At 42.4% G+C, this 13,024-nt stretch overlaps 1 protein-coding gene across 3 annotated transcripts in view; it reads left to right on the top strand.

The window, feature by feature from the left end:
* Positions 1–13,024, top strand: part of ldlrad4b (low density lipoprotein receptor class A domain containing 4b) — a 42,361-nt gene that overhangs the window by 23,991 nt on the left and 5,346 nt on the right. The window contains exons 1-3 of one of the 3 annotated variants that reach the window (XM_057340220.1): positions 1,932–2,456; positions 10,262–10,416; positions 12,037–12,087. In XM_057340220.1, coding sequence (XP_057196203.1) covers positions 2,387–2,456; positions 10,262–10,416; positions 12,037–12,087 — 276 coding nt within the window. In that variant the 5' untranslated portion in view covers positions 1,932–2,386. Of the gene's footprint in view, positions 1–1,931; positions 2,457–10,261; positions 10,417–12,036; positions 12,088–13,024 lie in introns of those variants that run through there. The other 2 variants (XM_057340218.1, XM_057340219.1) reach the window with 2 other exon arrangements.

Here is a 13,024-nt window from a genome sequence, read left to right as displayed (position 1 = left end):
TATTTGCAGTTATATTACAGGTTATAACTGGAATGTTTCCACGTGTTTGTTTTGCAGGACTTTCCCTCTGTAGATAGACCAGACTGCGCAGTTTTATAGCTGCCACATAGCCTGGATGGCTCGTGAAAAAGAAACCTGTCATCAAGTCGGGCGCAGCGTGTAATTTGGTTCTTGCAGTAATCTGTAAAACAGCATTGGCATTTTAAGTATCTAGTCATCAGCTATTTGTTGGACATGTTGTGTGATCGCATCATGTTTCGTGGTTTGTTAGGAGCTGTCAGTTAAATTCTTGTTAACTATGTTGCTTTATTCTACAAGGATTGCGGTGAACTACCTGTTTATAAGAATCGGAGCTATGTCTGTTGGGTCATGACATGCAGGATTGCATTGCAGAGATCATTGCATTTGTCAACCACCAGCAATTTAATATCAGGCAAATAATCAAGCATGTCGACTGTTTTAGAATAGATAATTATAAGAGAAGAGATCATTTTAGTTCAAGAAAATATTAGGAGCTTGTTTTACTTCGAAAGAGATACTTCTATGTGGTTATGGGAGACAGCAGGTGGCGCTGTTTAGCAGAAAGCAACAGAAAACCCATGTGATTTAAATCTTTCTTACTTTTTCTATAAAGAATGGTTATTGTTGAGGTAATGTTTTTTAAGTGTTCTTCAATTAAATAAAGTTAGGTTTTATGGTAGGAAGGATATTGTTTGGTGTCTTTATATTTAGGCAGGTCTCCTACCTCCAAACCAGACCCCGGTAGCATTAGCATGCTGAGAGAATCCACCTCAATGCCCCAGAGACTTCCTCCTCAGACAGCCATTCAAATCCAGACTTGACCCCTAAACCCCCCCCAGACTGTGTCTCTCTCCCCCTTGTCTGTTTTAATGGGGGATGTGTCTGCATGCATACGTGCGTGTGTGGATCGACTCTACTACCAGACTAGACTTCAGACAGATAAATGTCATTTTATTCCCCTGAGGGTTGAATTGCTAACTAGGGGTGAGATTTTAAAAGTTAACATTTCATGTGGATGTCTCTGGCAGAGCCAGCAATGATAGCAGTATTTGGAGTGAAAAAAGATAACTTGAATTGCGGTCTTCATTTTGCACAGGAAATTAAGTGTTTTATTGAGAAGCATTAGATCTTTAGTCGGGATGAAATGCTTTAAGAAAAATGTAAAAATATTAAATTTAGCGGTATCTCTTTGAACCGCTGTATAATAATTTGCTGTTGAATGTGTTCATTCCCTAGTATGAAAACAGTTTTGATTAAGGAATATTTTTTGAAGCGTTTGATCTGTGAACATCGAAGTTGTCTGGAAATGTGTCAGAATGAAATGCTTGAAAAATCTATGAATGCGGGGAGGGAGAACCTTAAGATAACACTTAAAATTACAGACTGTTTATTTATCATCTCCTCCTTCTCTTTACCCCAGTGCGGATTCGGGTTTATTGCTATGCCCCTCAATAAAAGCCCATATAGCTGTAAGGTTATTTATAGACAGACTGTCCTGTCCCAAATGGCACCCTAAACCCTTGCGGTCCAGACTTTAGTGACGTAAGCGAGACACCCGATGGAGCGCGCACCCGGAAGGCTCTAGGCAACAGTCAAAAATACAGGAAAACTGTACAGGTTTCTCACACCGTCTTAGCTTGCAAAGCCATTTCTATGCCGTTTGTAAGCGATTTTATGTGGCATACTAACGATATTTATATCAATAAGAAATGCAAGTGAATGTGCAAAGTATTCTTTCTTACTATTTAGAGAAAAAAATAATTATCTCCCGTTTAAAACATAAAGACAGTTGGGATTCTGATCGTGAGCATCCTTCAAACCATAAAACGGCACACGAACCTTCTGAGGTCCGGTGGAATTCACGGGAACGCGCAAACGGGCCCACGTCAAGTGCGCCGTTTGTGACGGTGGCTGTAGTTTGAGGGGGTGCTAGTTGCGGACACTTGCTCTGTGTCGCCAGACAGCGGGGGCCACGCCAAGGTCAGTCCCGCCAGACTGCTTGCGTCTGCCGTTAATGGGGAGGTGTAACATTAGACACCCGAGCACCCCCCTCTCCCGGCGGTCACTGACAGACCAGTGCGCGCGTACGAACAGACTCCTCAAAAGAGGTTGGGGTGTTCAGGAGGGGGTGGAGATAAACTCCTCCAGCTCGATCCCACAACCGGGGGTTTCAGAGAGAAAGATAGAAGAGGGTAGAAAGCGGTTCAGTTGAGTAAGTCAGCGCACAGTGGAGCGATTACCGAAGATCATGTCGTGAGAAACAGCATGTCAAGACTGCGGGCGGAAGCTCTCGGTCTCTGCGCGAGCTGTTGGACGTGCTCACACCGGCTGTCTCGCGCACCGGTTACAGTATCAATCGTGCTCCATGCAAAACCTCACCGCACCGGATGGCTCCAACGTCACATGCGGATCCCAACTCCAGGGAATGGAGATCTGTGAGTGTTATACTTTGTCGGACTTTTTCCGCTCTTTGTTTGATGTCTGCAAATGTGTGTTTTCATTTCGCCCGCGGTCTCGTCTGGCTGTATATGCTCTTATCAGTCGCGTTACATTAACATCCGTGAGAGCGTCTGATCTCAGCGCTCCGCGATCCCAGCAGTCTGTCTTAAATGTGTCTAGTGCGTAAACCCATCAGACAGTGTTTGGGGGCAAATGTCTGCTGCCTTCCGGACTTTATAAACAAAGAGCCCCGGGCAAACCGTCTAGTGCGTTACTTCCGAGCAGACATCAGAACGCATTTGTTTATAATGACTGTGTTTGTATGATCTCATTTCACGTACACTGTGACACTATCGTTTAGCAATAATATTAATGATACACATTCACATCTTGAGCTGCTTGTCTAGGTGTAACCTATTTTAAAAGCAACTTTCTTTGTGAAACTTGACGCTTGACATGTGTTTCTGTAGCTCAGTTGCTTTAGCAATGCAAAGGTCATGGGTTCGAACCGCAAGAAATACGTAAACTGATAAAAATGTATACCCTGAATGCACTGTAAATCTCATTTGGTGTGTATCAAATGTGTAAATGTAATATAATTATTTAAATTATGCATGTTCTTCTTGACCTTAATAAAAAAATGCCATGGTATTCATAGTTTCTGTCGAAATGCTAGGCTGGAGAGTACATTTAAGGCAAAATAATATTACAGAATAATAATTTATTACAGAAATAATAAAAAGATAACTAAAAATAACTTATATAAAATAGAATTTTAATAACGTTTTTTAGCATACATAACATTGAACGATAACGTTCAAGCTAGCTTGCAACAGTTGAGACTTAATTTTGATTGGCTGTCAATGTTTTATTGTTCATCTGCTGGAAAAATCGCTCTAAAAGTGATCACAACAACATTGTTCTTTTGTGTCTTTATAGTTACAGTTGTGTGAACTTGAAAGTTATTATGATCATCCTTAGTAAACAAGCCTTTAGAAATATAAATCAGTGTGGGGGTTTCAACTGTTCACTAATATTGATGCATTTAATATTTAAGATATTGATGCATTCTTTAACACTGTTAGTATTTCTACATGTCACTCTGTCCAGTGCATTGCTGTCTGTCTAGATTTGACCTCTCTGTCTTGTTTCTGGGAGTCTTGGCATTTGGTTCAAGCAGTTTGCTGCTGTGGTTGGCTGGAGGCTGATGAACACAGGCTCTTTCTCTGTTCTTGGAGTGAGAAGTTCATATTCTGTCTGGATCATAAATTATGAATTTAGTCCAGGGGAATTCCCACACAGCAGACAGAAAAGGCCTTTCAGTAACGTGTTGGGCGGCCTGCTTCTTACAGAGCATCCAAGATATGCCATCTAATGTGGCATCTCTGCTAAACACGAGCATACGCTTGTGAATGATGGCTTTTTTAGAGATGCACTTTGCAAAAAAAACCCCCATCAAACTCGTAAGACCAACACAGTCTTTGATGGTGGCTGGAGAAAGCATAAAAAGTAATATATTTGGTACCGAGTCCGACTGAAATTGTCTATTAACAGGCTTTCTTGGTTGTGGCTCCACAGTGAGCTCAGCACATCCAAAGCCGTGCCGGGTTAAGCAGCCCCGAGGTGCCACTCTGAATTATTGATAAAGGCCAGTGTCGTCATGCCAGTCTGAGTGCTTTTGGCATTACCCAGGATGATCCCGATGCCCACGCACAATACCCGGCTTTATCAAGAATGGCCTTAGCTCGGTTCATCTTGAATTCTGAAATAGTCCCTTCTTGCCCGTGTAAGATTAGAATAATGAAACCTGTAGTACTTCAGCAGAACGGCTTCTTTTGTCCCCACGAGTATTTGTAACAGATCTCGCTCCGAGCAAGTCCCAAACCTGTAACCTACTGCACATAAGTGTTCTGCTCCAGGCTTTTAAAAGCAGAACTGCAGCTGGTTGTAGGATCCAGCCTTAGGGAGTGTGACTCATTAACCAAGACAGCCCGAGTAAACCAAGGACACGCTAGAAATCCATACTTTGTTCTTTATAGAGATAAACAGGACCACCCATGAAGGGCGAAGTTTTAATAAGAAGAGGGTGTGGCTAACGTCAACACAGCTTTGAGAAATCAAGAACCGGCTCTCTCCTCTTGTTTCTTCATTCGCCTCTTTCTCCTCTCGCTGAACTCGCTCTTTGGAAACGTCTCCGGTAAATTTTGTCCCACACTAATGTTCTCAGATGGAGTAGTGTGATTCTCACCGCTGAGGCTCTCCATGCAAGTTCATCTAGCGGTCATGAAGGAATGTTTTAGAAAGCAGAGCTTATTTTCCCTCCAACAGATCTTTTAGAAACTGCCTTCATAGCTAAGCATGCCCCGAGGCGGTCTGTTCCGCATCTTGCGCCTTTTTAAACGAAATAAAGCAGAAAAACACGTCTGGCAAGGTTTTTGTAATTGCGGTCATGGTTGTTAGAGTTTGTGGGCTTGGTAAGTCGCTGTTTGGTACGCAACACGCAAGTTTAGGTCGCCACACCTTAGTTGCCATCCGTTTGGTCATGTCCACCCGAAAAAAGCTCCGCTTATGTATTCGGCTCGGGCAAACGTAGCCTATGATTACGTTTGCTGAATCTGTAATTAGACATTGTCACAGAAATAAAACGAACGTTTCCAAAGTCAAAATATGTGCTTCTCTCCTCCAACATCTGCGCTGTTTTGAACAATCTTATTATTGGTGTTGAAAGCTCCCGTGTGGAATAGCTGTGGAGATCAGGCTGCGTTGGCGTGCGTGGTTGCGATGCCCAGTTCAGACTGTCTGTGCTGTGTGTGTATAGTGGCTCTTCTGCAGAGCCGGGCTGGATGCCCACTCCCCTGGTGCTCAGTGGGGTGCCAGTCTGCCAGCTTGTTTTGTGTTTTTTCTCCTCTCGCTGTCCCTGCATGCCTCTGGCCTTTCATTTCAGCACACAGACAACCTGTGTGATCGGTGTTCTACAAACACCCACAGACAAGTTTGTCAGACCTTTTTTTTGAAATTTTGTTACGTTTCGCGTAAAGAGATGCCAAATGAAATCCAAACTGAGGAAACTTCTGCGTAGAAGAATTTCTGTAGCACACGGTGGAAATGCTCATTGCCATCTCGCCACTGATGTTTTCAATCACCTGTCAAAACACTGAAGTTATGAAGCGGCGCCCTCACTGCGATAGACACGCTGACAAACAAAATCATTCTGCTTGTCAATTTCATCCCTCCAAATGTCCACTGCTGTAGAGACGTAGCCTTAGGGTTGTGGTTAGTAGTACTCAGTTTAAGATTTAGTCTCTTTTCATTGTTTCTGCAAGCATTTAAACAGAAATAATATACATATTTGGTGTAAGTGGCATGTAAATGATATCCAGTATAATATGAAGTAGAAGCAAGGTCATGGGTTTATTCAAAGGGATAGTTGGCACAAAAAATAAAATCCTGTCATCATTTACTGCCTGTGTACATTTAGTTGTTATGCTGAACAGAAAAAGTATGGAAGAATGCTTGTAACCGAACAGTTCTGGGGCACTATTGACTATAGGGATGCGGTATCGGCCCGATACCAAGCTCATGTACTCGTACTCGTAATGACACACCGATACCAAAGACCGATACCTCACGTGACATGCATAGAGCCCTATGATTTCCGCAATGCCGAAAACGCGGACGGAATCGAGGAATCCAGGCATTTCCTAACAAGAAATTAGCGCTTAACAGCTAACGTAACAGTTAACGAAATATTCAGATACTGTTTAAATGTGTATTCTGCTTGTTTTGCGTTACCGTGTGTGAAAGAGTGGTGCGGTTGCGTGTACTGAACGCATTGTGCTTGTGGAGCTTTCAGCGCCAGCGTTTCACTGCACGAGGACACGAACACATAACCAAACACCATTTGCGGCGATCCGTCAAAATAAAAGTTCGGTTAACTTAAACAAACGCTCTTTGCGGGGTCCCGTCAAAATGAAAGTCCGGTTGACTTGAACAAGTTATAATACACTCATATTTTACCACACCCACCCCCCTTAATTTTTTTATAATTTGACCACAGAGTATATTGTTTACTTTAGTAAACTGAAGTAAATGAGCTAGTAAAATTGTGCTACTTATCATAAAAAATAGAACTTGATTAAAAAATAGTACTTAAATTTAAGTAGACCTAAAAACAAAAGAAAAAAAGAAAATGTACCAGTAAGATACTGGTTTATTAACATTATTGTACATCATACAGGCATCGGTTATAGGTATCGGCGAGTACCAGAAAAAAATATCGGTACTCGTACTCGGTCTTTAAAAAATGGTATCGGTGCATCCCTAATTGACTACTAATGTAGGAAACAATCTAATGGTAGTCAATGGTGCCACAGAACGGTTTAGTTTCTCACATTCTTTAAAATGTCTTCTTTTGTGTTATACATAAGTAAATGTATACAGGTTTGAAACAAACTGAGGGTAAGTAAATGATCACACAATTTTTGGGTGAACTGTTCCTTTAAGAGAGAAAAATGTATATGCACTGAATGCATTTTTCATATTTTGCAGACATAAGACGCAAAAATGCAGGCGTAAGACAAAAAGCTGCTATATGATAAGGTTTTGTTTGTTGTGTTGGTGAGTGGTGGCACACACTGGTTGTGTACATATCGGGCAGGGTTTGACCTCAGGTAAGCACACCTGCTCTTGTTACCCGGCACGATGCAGCGTCTGGTTGGCGATGCCCATCTCTCAGGCTGTCTGGATGAGCCGTGCATGTGTGGCACCGGGTGTTATGTGCAGTGGCGTAAATTATTTAGGATTAGTGTGTGTTCGTAGCATAAGGCATCTAAACAGATCTGGCTACATAGGGAAGTCGTTCACACACTGACACACACACTTCTTTGTGAACGTTAGGTTAGATTAGAAGACGGGTCAGGTGAGCGTGTGCCATCTCTTCTGGGTACCAGACTTGAGCTTTTTACGCCACACCCTCCAACACTTAGTATGTAAAGGTTAAAAAGGATCTTTAAGATCCAGGCCATCGGGTTTCTCAGATACGTTCACATGGGCACCAATATGTGAAATGTCACAGTAAATTGGTTAATGCATTTAAAGGGCGTGTGTGGACGAATGTAAAAGCCTATTCCATTGAGCATGTCCACCTTCAACACACGCTTGCTTCTATCCACATCTACATATCTAAAAAAAATTCTCTGCTTCTCTCACACACCTCCACTCTCTCTCTTGCCTTCTCTCTTCTCCTTACCCCCCTGCACGCACACGCACGCACCGTTGTCTGGTCTGGCACTCTAGTCTGCTCTGCCTGGTGACAGAATAGCCTGATGCATTTTGATCCTCTCTCTGTGGTCTGCAGAGAGAAACTGTGTAAGGCTAATCTGCAGTCTGTGATACGCTAGTCTCAGCCTCAGACGCCCACAGTACACCTACAGTCTGTTCACCAACCGTCTGATGCATGTTGCACAAAAAAGACTTTCTTCAATTAGTAAATGCTAATCTGATTGGCAAGGCATTATTGGCAGCTTCCGTGGGAACAGTAATGTTACAGTCTCTTTTGCATTTTCCTTCAAATTGAACATCATAAATAATATTTTTATTGCCAGTCTGTTGTGCTGAAGAAGGAAAACAAAACAAAAAATGAACTGTGATTGAACGCTTCACATGTCAGTCAGATGTCTCTTTCTGTCCAAGTAGGCGGTTCTTGGCAAGCTTAAGCCGCAAACGCACCAGACCTTTTGCCGCAGTCAGTGGTGTGTCTAGTGATATCCAGACCCGCAGTCTGTGATAACCAGACACATTCTCTCTCTCTGTGATTGGCATAAGAGGTCAGTGTTAAATAGGACAAAGAGTGTGTCAGTAGGCGACCAGGACAGGATGTAGTAACAATCAAAGAACAGCGCCGTCGCTCCGATGAAGGACAAATTCTCTCTGCATGTACGAAAGAGCAGAGCCAAGTGATTAAACCAGAAGAAGAGCCTGTCATCAACTTGTTCGCTTACTGTATTGCAACAGTGCCAACAAATTCTTGTGCAGCTCAGCTGGATTCACCCAGACTTCTTTGTCATTCCACTTTCGTGACATGATGTTTACCACATATTGAGAACCGGCAAACAATCACCGGGAAATTTTGTCTGCATTAAAGATCCAATTTATTGACACGAATGCTATATAATACGTAACTATGCTTCAGAGGTGTATCTTACATAATGAAGCGTTATGTTTTTATTACCTTAGAACGAGCTGTTTCTATCCATGTACGCCGCGGGTCCCCTTGCATGGAATTCGCCATGTTGTTTCTACAGTAGCCCTAAACGGACAAACTGCTCTACAGAGCGCGTTTCGTAAATACGTTATCTCCTTCGGCAAAGAAGTGAAAACGTGACGACATCTTAGTCCTGTGTCAGCCACCGTAGTGCTTCATAAGGGAGGGTTGAGCGTCGGTCACAATTCGCAACCACACCACTAGATGCCGCTAAGTTTCATACACTGGACCTTTAATTGTGATAGTTTTAAGGGATATGGTTGGGAAGCTTGGGAAATTCAGAAGTCAGATCACTTAGAAAAGTCTCTATGATATTCTGATAGATGTTGCCTGCTTGAATTTATCATTCATGTTCATAGCACAAACGGTGTAGGTGTGGAGAATAAAGATGCTTGCTTAAGCAACTTGCGTAGTGCATTTTCAATAGTTACCCGTTACCTCCATGTCTACAAAACCTGAGCGTTGTGCCTTTATGCACAAGACTTTGTTTTTTGTCTTATAGGAACTGCTGAGCGTTCTCGTGCCAGCATGAAGCCTGCAGTGATTTTGTATTATATTGATTCAGTTCCAGTCTAATAGATTTGTGTCTGTAGTCGTATTTGCTCTTACCGGCACTGCGATCCAAGTCTCTTTATTTCTTATCTGCCCTCCTGCCTGATTGTCACTTCTTTTGTCTGTCTTTTTTCTATTCAGCACCCACCCCTTCTGCTCTCTCTTTCTCTCTCCTCCTCTTTTTGGTTTCTCCTCTTGTGCCCTAAATTGGGAGAGAAGTGTTTGTTTCTTTTGATGTGCGAGTGCCAGTATCCCGCAGTACTGCATTGCAGGAAACGGCGCATTCTTTTATTCTCTCTCCATGACACTCTCTGTTGTGTTCGCTCGACTGTACAAGGTTCCAGAATAGTCTCTCGGCACAGTTGGTGGAGGATTCTTGAAGCTCATTTTTGTGCTTTGAAAAGCCCGTGGACTCAAAGTATCTCTACAGAGCGTCTCATTCAGAGAAACAGCCTTGGTCTTGACTGAGAGAGCAGGTCTCTGGTCCTCGTGTTCAAACGGAACACAGGCTTTTCAGAAACACGAATCAAGCTGTGTTTGACTTCATCACTTGGTTTTCCAACCCTCTTTTGCAGACAAAGACGACCGAATTTATAAAAGTAGACATGAGCTTCAAACTTGTGGATCATCATTCACTCAAATACAAATCAAACATGGCACTTGTTGGACCTCTTATGGTACTCGACACTTTGTCCACTTGTTTATTTACTTTATAGTCTGTCTAGTTGTTTTGTCACACACACCACAGCAGCTATTTAATGTTTCTTCCTGTTTTTTTGTATTATTGTAATGTTTATTTAATCTAATTTGATCTCTTTTATTGTTTTCCATCTCAAACCAAAATGGCTCTTTTCTGCTAAATGATTCTACAAATCTGGGAACCCACATGATTCATGCACAGTAGCTTGACTCTGCTGCCATCTTCTTGTCATAACAAGACCTACACTTTATGAGTGCCTAAATGCCTTCTGGGCTTTTGTGTTGCAGCTGAACTGGAGTTTGTGCAGATTGTGATCATAATCGTCGTGATGACTGTGATGGTGGTGGTGGTCGTGTGCCTGCTCAACCACTATAAACTCACCACGTGGTCGTTCCTGAGCCGGGCGAGCCAGGCACAGAGTCAAGATCTCTCTCTGCAGCCGGTAAGACTCTCTATCTTTCCTGACCAATCATTTTAGTCTCCAATAGGACAGTCTGTTTGTCTGACCGATGGAAGACCGGTTGTCCTAAAACAATATTTTTGCAATTCCATTTGTTCACACTAGCATGGAAAACACAACACAATCTTCACATTAGAAAATGTTTAAAAGTGTAAAAACTATTCACAGGTTTGTGCTCATCAGTTATTTATCCAGTACCCCATATATCCAAGTCCATCAGTAATTCATCCCAGCTGGACATCTTACGCGAGTGAGCTTTTATCTGAGGAGGTTGCAGCACTTTATGATTTTGAGAGTGCTTTGTTCAGCACAACCTAAGAGTCTCTCAAGTGTGTGCGTGTGCGTGTGCGTGTGCGCGTGCGCGTGCGTGTGTGTGTGTGTTTGTTTACTTCTGGAAAGGCCTCCCTCATCTAATCCAAAATAGGGTGCAGCACTAGACTGAGCGGAGGAGAGAGAACACCGCATGTGTGGGTGTCTCATCTCACCAGAGGGAGGATTTTCGATACGGTTTTGCAAGCAAGCAGACAGACAGCAAGAAACAAAGCCCACATCATTTATATTAGATGAATGCTTTCAAAACGCTGGTTGACGCTGTGTCCTGATGGTTCTCGAACAAGTTGCGTTCAAGCCAAGATGTACATGCTGGTGACACGAGTTCAAGTACAACTTCTCTCCTCATTTCCTGTTTCTACCATCACTATCAAAAGCCTTTGAAATCTTTAGAGCGCCCGCTGTGGTAAAAGCAGACAGAATATAGATCGTCTCGCATTGAAAACCGAATGCTGCATCAGGACATGCAATGCATTTCTCCTCCAGAGTTTTTTGGAAGACACAATGGCAGTGTCCCTCAGAGACCAGAACATGTTGATTATATTAAGCGGTTCTGTCTAGACGCCAGTCAAACGCAGACCACTGCATCACCCGCCGGAGAGAAATGTCTCCTGAGTGACTGAGACTTTTCATTCATGAGGGACCACGAGGGGAGGGAAGCCAAGGAGGGGAGCAGGCAGGGATGTCTGGAGAATGCTGCTCTCGGATTTCGTGTTTTTTTTTTCAATTGGCATGGATATATGAAGACGCAGAATATTACGAGGGTTTAACAAATAGGCTCTGTGTTTTGTTGTTCTGATTTGAAAGAGTCACTTTGTTTTCGTTTTTTAATGTCGCTAATTCCATCCATTTATTTATGGATTTTGTATGGATGTTCATTTTTAAATGTTTAAAAGAAACTTTCCTAATTTAAGAAAATACTTACAGTGATACTTCACCCAAAAATAAAAATTCTGTCATCATTTACTCACCCTCTTGTGATTTAAAACCTGTATGACTTTCTTTCTTCTAACAGCAGCACCCATTCACTTTAATTGTATGGAAACAAAACCAATGTCAATGGGTACCGCTGTTGTTCGGTTACAGACATTCTTCAAAATATCTTCTTTTATGTCCTGCAGAAGAAAGAAAGTCATACAGGTTTGAAATGACAAGAGTAGGTGAACTATCCCTTTAAAGGCTACATGCTATTGTTTTAAATATATTAGAATTGTAACTTATCCTGCAACTCAAATCAATGAATATTACATCTATGTTCCTGCTTGTTGGCAGGAGGGATCTTTGTGGCCATCAGATAATGGGCTGAGGCAAGGGGCATCTGAGGTAAGCTGTCTGTTTATGTGTGGTGGGCTTTTAAAGGGTTGTTGTTCTCTTGTATAAATAGCACATCTGCCTGTAACAAACAGTGAAGTCTCAAGTGCGTTGTCTTTTGCCCGTGTGTGCGAGGACGGATGCATCTGTGTGACTTTATATGTGCGCTTGCACTGAAACTAAAGTGTGCCGAGGATGGATGCACGCATATATTAATTGTTTGTGTCTGGGGAGGGGGGTGTCCCTCTCACCGGGACGCAGCCTCTCAGCGCTTCATTAATCTCTCAGCCTCCTCTGGCAGCGTCTAGACAGTCGTCTGAGAGGCCAGACACTCCGAGTCTATCCGCGCAAATTGCCACTCATCAGGCTGAAACTCGGCGACGTAAACGTGGCCCCAGCCGTAATGAGGCTGACATGCAGATTTCACTCTGATGAATGATATTTTATCAGCTGCAGATTTGCATACTAATGTCTGAACTGGGAACTGTTTACGTTTGGGCCCTGGTGGTGAGTTTATGTGAAAATGGATGGTCATGATTGATCTGCATGGATTTAGCATGAGTAGAATATAAATAAATGTCTTTTAATCTATACCTTAAAGGGACAGTTTTGTCATCATTTACTCACCTTCGAGTTGCTCCAAATCTGTTCTGATGAACAGAGAGAAAGATATTTGGAAGAATGCTTATAACTAAACAGTTCTTGGACCCCATTGACTTCTATTATAGTAGAAAAAATTACTTTATAGTTTTTTTGTGCTGTTGAACACAAAAGAAGATATTTTGAAGAATGTAGGACAGCAAACAGTTCTGGGGCACCTTTGACTAAAATTGTAACTAAACAGTTGTCATTTTTCCTACTATGGTAGTCAGTGGGGTTGAAGAACCAAGTATTCATCCAAATATCTTTGTGTGCAAAGAAATTGATACGGGTTTGGAACAACTAAGTG

The sequence above is a fragment of the Triplophysa rosa genome, linkage group LG8 (assembly GCF_024868665.1).
Source record: "Triplophysa rosa linkage group LG8, Trosa_1v2, whole genome shotgun sequence".
In the NCBI taxonomy this organism is placed as follows: Eukaryota; Metazoa; Chordata; class Actinopteri; order Cypriniformes; family Nemacheilidae; genus Triplophysa; species Triplophysa rosa.
Note: the sequence above shows the minus strand (reverse complement) of the source record. Positions and strands in the feature narration are given on the sequence as shown.